Source organism: Notolepis coatsorum, assembly GCF_963971535.1.
Source record: "Notolepis coatsorum genome assembly, chromosome: 15".
NCBI classification, from domain to species: Eukaryota; Metazoa; Chordata; class Actinopteri; order Aulopiformes; family Paralepididae; genus Notolepis; species Notolepis coatsorum.
Window position 1 is genome coordinate 34,126,556 of NC_140179.1, and position 10,663 is coordinate 34,137,218.

Sequence of the window (10,663 nt, forward strand, 5' to 3'; positions counted from 1 at the left end):
CGTGGAGGACAAGTTCATGATGAGAATACATACTGTATGGAGTTATATTTACATATTTGATTTGATATGTTTATTTGCGAAGGGCCAGTGCAAGTTAATGAACAAAACTCTGATGTATTACAATAATGTATTACAAAAAGCTTGTAAACAAGCCAGATTATAGCCAAGGCTAGTTTCCATCTGTTGTCCCCTAAGAGATGTTACCTGGAATCATAAAACATCTAAAGTCTATCTACATAGACCTTACCTACTCTTACTAGTTACGCTGCTGGCCAGTATGACTTACTACCATAGTGTCTTTATACCTGTATCACTGTACATATTACTGTAATACTACAACTCTATACATACACTATTACTAATGTATATATTTTATACCCAGTTTAATCACCTGTACATTGTATATAGGACCAGAAGCAAAAGTTTCCCTCCTTCTTGCTGTCTGACTGCGCTCTAGATGTGGTGAAGAGTGTGTGATATTTGGGTCACAATATCACTGATGACATGTGTGATGATGTTGATGTAAACTGTATGCACAGGCCAATATGCTGGCACGAAAATGTTATACTGTATGTGTACAGACAATGTGAAAATAAGCCTGTCCAGAGCCTATTGTATGTTTTATAGCACAGCAAAAATGAAATAACTGCAGGTAGCATATAATGATGCATTTAGGATCCTCCTTAAGCTCCCAAGACGGACTAGTGCAAGCCATTTGTTTGTGATGTCACCATGCACCTTCCATGCTCTGCTGAGGAACCTGATGTTTAAATGTATGTGTCGACTATTAGAGTAAAGAAACAGGATACTAGGTGCCATTATTGATGTCAAACAAAGTGATACAAGGTACTCCTCTGATTTGTGGAAACATTGGAATCAATGCCTTTATGTATTTTAATCTACATAATGTTATTATTATGATAATGTGTTATTGTATTTTTGTTGTTGTTTTGTACAGTATATGTGTAATATGGACCTTGAGTCTGAAATAAAGTCTTCATCATATATTACTGTTGCACTTTACTGTTACATTTGCACTCTGGTTGGATCGTTGTGCTGTACTTGTGCTGCATGATAACAATACATTTGAGGCTAATCTAATGTTGTTAGAGGTTCCTCAGCTGAGTTTGATTTAGTAGAGGCTATTATCCACACGGTCCAAATGAAACCACAACACACAAACTATCTAGAGATCTTTTTGTTTAATAAAGGTTTATCTTTACCATAATAATGGGGTATTAATAACTTGCAGCGTTAAGCCATTATGACACAGACAGGCAAACACAGGTGCCGTTTGCTCAGTGTGGCATCACTTACATAATATCCATGACATCGAGTAGTTATGAACAAAAGTGATACTGGTCGTCGTTTTAATGCATAATTCCATAAACCACATTCATTGCATTACAATTACCTGGCACATATATCAGCACTATTTAACAGAGTGACCCCGAAGAGTCATGTTTCAAACCGACCACAGATTCCATTTCTTCTCCAACCTGCTTTATCTCGACACCCCAAATCAAAGCCGCCACGATGGGAAGGCATTTCTCATCCTCTATTTATACACTCGTTGGAGACTCTATACACGTGATATTAATTTGTCCCATAAAATATCATTTATAATAATATTCATGTATTTTCCTCGTAGTAGATCTAGTGAAGGGAGAACCATTAAGCAACTCTTGGAGGCCGATGGATGATGTTCTAACATCTAAAACATTACATTTAATCATTCAGCTGAACGCTTTTATCCAAAGCGACTCACAAGTTCTGTACGACAAGTCAGCAGGAAGGGTACAACTCTTACATCTAATGTTCTTTAGGGATGTAATTAAAACCAAGGGGTTTGGGCAACATGGCTTAACCCGTTCACTACCACACTACCAAAGGGTTAACCCGTTCACTACCAAAGGGTTAACCCTTTCACTGCCACACTACCAAAGGGTTAACCCTTTCACTGCCACACTACCAATGGGTTAACCCTTTCACTGCCACACTACAGACGGTTAACCATGTAAGAACCTCGGTTGCAAAATTACAACATAACTTTTAGATTTGAGCTATTTAAAAAAAGAAAAAGTCTGTAAATGTTTATTTAAAAAGGAGCACATTTTCATAGTCAATGGATCCTGTTGTTCAGCCTCACAATGTTATTGGATAGTAAATGTGTATATAGGTCCCACATTCTGGCCTCTCAAGTTGATAATGTCAATTTAATGTGGGCCTTGCAGGGTTATTAAGGGTTAATCAGGGTTTACATGACAACGTGACCCAGAGTATCAGAACCCTGATGAAGGCACTTCGCCCCCAAACGCCTTGGTTTTAATTATATCCATAGGAACATTATTTCTAGAACATCCAGCCTCCAAGAGTCCCTGGACCTTCCCTCTCTGGCTCGTTGTTTCCAGTTCACGCACCTTGGTTGAAAGATGACGTTGCAACAGATCTTTTCTCTCCTGTAACAGATCTCACATTCATGCCACAGTCTTACTGAGGCAGACTGTGCATGTGACACATGATGAATCCCTCGTGAAGCCGTATCTTATAAGACAACTTACAGCACATTTATTTGTCAAGATTTAAAGGAGAAGCAGGCAAACCATATAGTTTGGCATGTTTCCTTTCACGTTAAAAATAACACAGCATCATTACGGGCGAGTAGATAGATACGGATTTCCTCTCTGTGTGCCTTCACGGCTGCAAGCTAACCTTGCAAAAAGCACAAATTAATGTAAGCGGATACAGACCACTAGCCTAGCTTAAACCTGTTTTTGGCCAATGGCATAGGCTAGCTGATCCGTATACGCTTTCCATTAATTTGTGCTAAACTAGGCTAGCTTGCAGCCGGATAGCTTTCTACTGAACGCACAGAGAGGAAATTGGTATTTGGCAATTGATAAATTGGCATTTCCCATAATGTTGGCAAGTTCCTTTAACACTAGACGGGTCTAGAATAGTCTCCCCTATATCCCGGTAGTTCTGGCTGAAGCGACATTCTAACATGCCTCAGCGATGAAGCTTAAAACCTACGGGAGAGGTGTTTTTGGTCAATGGCTAGGCTAGCTGATCCGTATCCGCTCCCATTAATTTGTGCTAAGCTAGGCTGGTTATCTTTCTACTGAACGCACAGAGAGAGGAAATCGGCATCTATCTTCTTCTCCGACTCTGACGTAAGCACATTTCCCATAGGAGGGTTTAGAATAGTCTGCAGTTCTAACGCGCCTCGGCGATGAATGGAAACCGGGGGACCTTGAAACACAATAATCAACATAAGCAGAAAAGCACACAGGTCGAATAAGCACCAGGGCACACAAATACATTACTGTTAACCTCACTGAACAGAGAGCCGTCACTCAATATCCGAACAATCAACAGCAAAACACAGAAATAGCACACGGCGCGGCCGAGCCAGTGGGTTCGTCTCAGTCTATGGGTCCATTGTTCCTTTGATTGGCAGACGGTTGGCTGAGAACCGGTAGCAGGGAGGGGGGACATTAGTCCACCGGTCCACCCACCGGGGGGCTTTTTACACCGATTTCCTCCTCTTGCCGAAGACATTGTTGATGAGCTTGGCCATGGACTTGGAGCCGCTGGGGCGCCTCCTGCGCTCCTTGGCCTTGCCGCCGCCCAGGCCGGCGTTGTGCGCCATTTTGGAGAACATCAGCGCCACCTCCTGGTAGTGCTCGGCGGCGGACAGCTCGTAGAACTGGCAGCGCAGCTCGGCCGCCAGCCGCTGGCCCTCCTCACGGCGCACCTCCCGCACGTGACACAGGTCCTGCTTGTTGCCCACCAGGAAGACCAACGGGTCAGCGTCCCTGGAGGAGGAGGAGGGGGGGGGGGGGTGGGGAGGAGGAGGAGGGGAGGAGGAGGAGGAGGAGGAGGAGGAGGAGGAGGAGGAGGAGGAGGAGGAGGAGGAGGAGGAGGAGGAGGGGAGGAGGAGGAGAAGGGGAGGAGGAGGAGGGGAGGGGAGGAGGAGGAGGGGAGGAGGAGGAGGAGGGGAGGGGAGGAGGAGGAGAAGGGGAGGAGGAGGAGGAGGAGGGGGGGAGGAGGAGAATGGGAGGAGGAGAAGGGGAGGAGGAGGAGGAGGAGGGGGGGAGGAGGAGAATGGGAGGAGGAGAAGGGGAGGAGGAGGAGGAGGGGAGGAGGAGGAGAAGGGGAGGAGGAGGAGGAGGAGGAGGGGGGGTGGGAGGAGAATGGGAGGAGGAGAAGGAGACGTTGAGGTGTGAGAGGAGAGGAGGCGGCCTTCACGTCACACACCACCTTCAAAACCGCCCTCAAAGAGCACCTACGGGAGGCTGGTATTCGAAACTGGCTGGATATAAACGGTAAATGGACTGCATTTATATGGTAAATGGCGCATTTATATAACTGATTTTATCCAAAGCGCTGTCATTTTTGTTCCTCACATTCACCCGTTCGCTCACACATTCACACAGTGACGGGGGAGACGGCCATGCTGGGTTAATGAGGTTGTTTGAGTGTATAGGATCTTTGTACACCACACAAGGGTTAAAGGGATTATTAACCTTGGTAAATAATGGTAAATGGTGCATTTATATAGTGCCTTATATAGAGGAGCCGGAATCGAACCCTTACCCGGGTAACCTTCCGATTACCAGACGACGGCTCTACCCCCTGAGCCACTGTCGCCTCGATTTATCCAAAGCACTTTACATCTTGTGCTTCACATTCACCCGTTCACACACAGATGGCGGAGGCAACCATGCAAGGTGCCAACCTGCTCATCGGGAGAAGTTAGGGGGTTAAAGTGTCTTTGCTCACGGGAACCTTCTGATTACCAGACGACCGCTCTACCTCCTGAGCCACTGTCACCCACATATATCCCCCATATCTCCCCCACTATAACATAGTGTGTGTGTGTATGTTAATGAGTTAATGGGTTTGTGTTGAATTGAGTATGTGTAGAATCCTCACTATTCCCCCTGGTTAAATAAGAGAATATAGAAATATGATTTTCTGTACACCACACAATGGTTAAAGGGATTATTAACCTTGTAACCATAACTATAAAGGTTAGGCTTATGGTTTGGGTGACGCTGTCAGAAAAGTGTCTTGTTAGTCTTGAGGTAAAAGGCACTTGTCAGTGCCCCGGGTTTATTCCCCAGCAGGGGAGCTCAAATGTATTTTTTTGTAATAGGTAATATATGTACTTATTTGTAATACGTGCACGTTGTACATTTTAAATACGTCAATATATTACTTTACTATACCATAATCTACAATATGCACCTTTTTCCTGTGGTCGATTAGTACTTTATTTACATATTTATTTACTTTATTTACATATTTTAAGTGAGATCGGGCTGTTCGTGGAGATAGACCGTTAAAAACCTTGATCTCCAACCTTTGTCAATCAAGTTGTACATGTTTTAATTTATTTGTTATCCTTGCTTTTTGCCTCATCTTGTTATCTTATTGTTATGATTTGATATGCTGTGTGATTTTATATGCTGTGTGATTTTATATGCCTTTTTATTGCTTATTTCTGTACGTACACTCGATGTGACTATAAATGAGGGAAACCTTTTAGTTGAGTTTAATAAAGGTTTGAAATTAAATAAGGGGTTTGTTTTATGGTTCATAATATACTGCTATAGACTAAAGCTAATTTAGTATATAAGATTCCTAACCATCTCAAACATTCTGTGGGTGTGGTAATAGGTTGGAGGCCAAACGGCAAAATAACAAAACATAAAGAACATTCTGTGGAGCGACGAAATGATTCTCCCCTCAAAACAGGGCGCCGTTAGCCCTTATGACACGAGGTCGGTTCTACCTTTTGGCTACTCCCAGGTGCAGTTCTCTGATGAGGTGCACGATGGCTTTGGCGGTGAGGAAGGAGGAGCGGTCGCTGATGTCATAGACCACGACGAAGCCGTCGGCCCAGTGGATCTGGTCGTTCAGCGTGGACTTGCCCTCACACGCCTGAGAAACCACGGAGAACAAGACATCTAGGTTACAAATAGAAAGGTGTGATAGATAGTAGAACTCCAGAATACAATCTATCCATTAGCACCTGATTTTCATTGCTTGAAGTCTCAAAATGCCTAAATAAACGACCACTAGGGGAGCGCTATAGATGCATAACACAAATTGGACTATAAATCAAAGTTTTTTTGTCCAATCATTACTTGCAGGACATGTTTCAAAACATTGCTGAACCGTGTGTGAGAACTTATTTTGCAATCCTGATAATCCATATTGGCTTGAAACCCGGTGATCGCCGCTTGTGGCTATATTGATTCATTTATTCTCATGAATGTGGCCAGTTTCATCACCTACAGATGTTTGACATGAATATGGCCACTTTCCAATTTACGTTTTATACATCTTATATAATATACTATATATACATAATTGAATATGTTTTACATGACATATTCCATACGCTCTCCATGTGCACCATATAGCACCTATTACATGTTTTCTCCCGATACATATCTTACCAAACATCACCACTTAAACCCAAGCTTCCAAGTGACTTATAGATTTCTTATAGTTTTCGACCTTATGTTGCCATTCTTCCAGCTCATAACTTACAGTTTTACTATCACGCCAGCAATACTTTTGTAATTTTATAAGAATAGGTTAAAATAATTAAAAGAATGTATATATTTTTTAAAGAGGCTATGTCAGTTAAAGATCACCTCCGTTCAAAAACGTTTTTTTTTTTTATGGTTGACTCCTCTTGGAGGCGTGACTTGGACTATATACAGATTGTTATTTGTGCAGAACTTGTCACCAGAGCGCCTTTTTATCACATTCCCTGGAGAGGGAGGCGCTTCTCTGTGCTTCCCTGAAATCTGAGTTCCACGTGTGATGTCACTGATAGGTCAAACCTCTCACGGTCCAGTATGTGGTAACTTGAAACCTTTATCTGCAGCTACACAGAAAGCTGAGTAGATAATATTGACATTTCTTGACCGAATATAAGCTGCAGACTTGGAATTCCTCATGAATATAAATGGATGCTTGTTGCAATTTGCATATTCATAGAACCTTGCATCTCAATGAGGGTAAAGGTGTAGAGATGCTGCCAAGCCATTTTCAGTAGTTTATTGAACAATATGGTGGAAAAACCATATGTATACTAATTATTATTCAATATAGAACATTGTAAAGGTTTAAAATACATCTGGAGGGGACCTTTAAGAAGTCAGCCAACTCCTTTGCATTTGCTCTACATTGCCTCTCAACCAGGGCCGGCCCTTCCTACAGGCCATACAGGCGGTCACCTAGGGCCCCGGAAGGGGGGAGGCATTCATAGTAAAAAAAATATATATATATATATATTTTTTTTTTTATATACAGTATATAATACTACAAGTGCAAGGATGTTAAGTGATAAAACAAGCGTAACACACATTATCTGATGACAATATTGCCTTGTCCCCGTCTGGCCTGTGTCTCTGTTCTCACCTGGGAGCAAGGATCATACAGCTCGAGATTCAGCTGCCTCCCTTCGATAGAGAGACGCTTCCTGTATATGCACTCTGCATGGAGAGAGAGAGAGAGAGAGAGAGAGAGAGAGAGAGAGAGAGAGAGAGAGAGAGAGAGAGAGAGAGAGAGAGAGAGAGAGAGAGAGAGAGAGAGAGGGGGGGGGGGGGGGGTGAGAGAAGGATGCAGAAAGTTAAGATAAGATGAGATAAGATATTCCTTTATTGATCCCCTTGGGGAAATTCACGTGTCATAGCAGCATGAGGGAGGGGAGGTACATGCCGGTATGGGCAGGGTAATAGTAGAAATACATAAATATAGGCAATCAAATTAGATATGAATATAGAAATATGAGAAAAATAAACAGTGTAAACTATATAATTAACTATAAAAATACGAGGGACAAACTGTGTAAACTAAGGTGCAGATGAGGGTCTGTATGCCCTATCGGTTATATATTATATGTTACAATAAATATAGGCAATAAAGAATTAGAATCTGAATGTATACTATATGAGTAAGAGTAAAAGTAAACAGTATACACAAGGTGCAGTAAGGTGCCCTATAACATGATATTGATATACGTCATACGTTGTAGTCCGTGCAGGTAGAGAAGGTAAGGACGTTAAGTGTGTGTGTGTGTGTGTGTGTGTGTGTGTGTGTGTGTGTGTGTGTGTGTGTGTGTGTGTGTGTGTGTGTGTGTGTGTGTGTGTATGTGTGTGTGTGCGTGCATGTGTGTGTGTGTGTGTGTGTGAGAGAGAGAACAATGCAGAAAGAATGAGGGAGAGAGAGGAAAGAGCTGCATGGGGAGGAGAACACAAAGTCATGTACTTCTCAAAGTGTCGACTATGAGGCAATTAAACTGAGCTGAAGTTTCTAGGACAGGCTCTACCTTTGAAGAACAGGCTGGTAGGATGCCAAGCAATGCCACGCATGAGAACGAAGGCACAGGCTCAGATGAAACGGGGAAACAATGTCCTATTGAGACCTGATTAGTGACCAAAGTGAGACATTCCCTCACAAGGGGGGTAGCTATTATACCCAGGGTTATTGGGGGACATGCACGCTTGGGACAATAAACGTGACATTTCGTGAGCTAAACTGCAAGTCTATAAGCGACAAACCTGGGAAAGATGGATACTATACACGGATGGCTGCAATTAGAAACTGGCCCCGGTAAATGTCCAAACCCCCCTGCCCCCCCCCCCCACCCAACCCCCTCCAATGTACAGTTTCTTCCCCTTCGAATGTATATATTTTTCTTTTAAGATCTCTTTCTCTTAAACAGTACTGTATATTGAGTATTATGTCTTGGATGTCATAAATGTTCTTGATGAAACAGTACTGTACAGTATATCTGTATGTCATAAATGTCTTGATGAATTGAAAATGGGGGACCCGGATGTAAACAAGACGAAAGTCTTTTTCTGGTCTGCATCCCCTTAACAATGGTTTGTATTGAGCCCCGTACTGTATTGTACCTATTCTGCATACAATTTTCAATCAATCAACACAACTACTATTATTTGAAATTGGAAACTCAATAATGTATGCGTATAAAAAAAAAATGCCATGCATAATAGTTCACCGAGCAGCATCGTGCAGAATGAACTATGATGTAATTACACCCTGGAGGAGTCTGAACTATAAGTAAGGAGTTGCGCACTGAGGTGACCACAAGAGCCACGATGCGCACCCCCTTGTCCAAGTCAACTGCTGTACACGAGAAAGAGTCTTTTCCCCATGATGCATGCAATCACACTCAAATCACATTTATGATACAAATAAAATGACTGTTACCTGATGACGAGGCGTACTCTCCAATGAATCGCCTCGTTAGGAATCGAACGATGAGCGCTGCAATTAATAAAGAAAAGAGCGATGGTCGAATGGATCAGAAACGGTTATTATGTCTTTGAAATCAAGTTAAGTTCTAAAAAGAAAAAGGAAACTTAATTCTGTCCTACCTGATTTCCCGACTCCTTCACTTCCAAGAACCGCAAGTTTTATGTCATTCATATTCGCGCGGCAGTCAAGTTTCGCAACTGGTTCCCAAAAAAATAAACAAAGCAGAGATCGAGCTTAGCCTATATACTCAGTCAGTCACCGGTCGAGAAACAATCGCCTCCTTTTTCAAATAGCATCATCTGACGCACAGGAGCGCATTGTTTGACAATCGGTATTGAACAAGAGAGAGATGTCAAGATGTCACGTTCGCATTGTCTGCACCCCTCTGGTCGCTCCGTCAGGTTCCCTGAAGCGACACTGTGCTGCACAGCGGGGTGGCGTTCGCTTTGGTAGAGTCCTCCTGGCTGTGCGCCACTATACTGGGAGAGTAGAGTCCTGTGCGCCTGTTACTGGGAGAGTAGAGTCCTGTGCGCCTGTTACTGGAGTGGGAGAGTAGAGTCCTGTCTGTGCGCCTGTTGCTGGGAGAGTAGAGTCCTGTCTGTGCGCCTGTTGCTGGGAGAGTAGAGTCCTGTCTGTGCGCCTGTTACTGGGAGAGTAGAGTCCTGTGCGCCTCTATACTGGGAGAGTAGAGTCCTGTGCGCCTCTATACTGGGAGAGTAGAGTCCTGTCTGCGCCTGTTACTGGGAGAGTAGAGTCCTGTCTGTGCGCCTGTTACTGGGAGAGTAGAGTCCTGTCTGTGCGCCTGTTACTGGGAGAGTAGAGTCGTGTTGTGTTGTCCTTGTACTGGGAGAGGAACAACAGGCGGACTATTCTGTCACTGTGACGAGAACAACCATTGAAGTGCGCGTCCTGCTGACATTAGGGGGGCTTTTTTTATAAGCGAGGGAGCAGTCTATTTTTCCTGCTGGCGGGAATTGTTTATCACCCATCCATCCTTCAACCACCCGCACCCCGCCCCCAACACACACACACACACACACACACACACACACACACACACACACACACACACACACACACACACACACACACACACACACACACACACACACACACACACACACACACACACACACACAGACACACACACACACACAGGCACAGACACACACACACACACAGACACAGGCACACACACAGACACACACACACAGACACAGGCACACGCACACACACACACACTGACACACTCACACTCACACTCACACACACACACACACACAGGCACACACACACGCACACACTCACACAAGCGAGCGCACACACAGTCACACACTCACACGCAAACCGTGCG

The 10,663-nt window shown here is 43.8% G+C and overlaps 1 protein-coding gene across 1 annotated transcript; it reads right to left on the reverse strand.

Moving 5' to 3' along the window:
- Positions 1-1,211: 1,211 nt before the first annotated feature.
- On the reverse strand, positions 1,212-10,141 carry rergla (RERG/RAS-like a). The gene is made up of 5 exons (XM_084331172.1): positions 9,429-10,141; positions 9,262-9,318; positions 7,444-7,517; positions 5,801-5,949; positions 1,212-3,818 (listed from the first exon to the last, which is right to left on the reverse strand). Exons 1-5 carry the CDS (start codon positions 9,478-9,480, stop codon positions 3,530-3,532), a joined length of 621 nt encoding a protein of 206 aa, XP_084187298.1. The 5' UTR covers positions 9,481-10,141; the 3' UTR covers positions 1,212-3,529.
- Between the last annotated feature and the right edge of the window lie 522 nt (positions 10,142-10,663).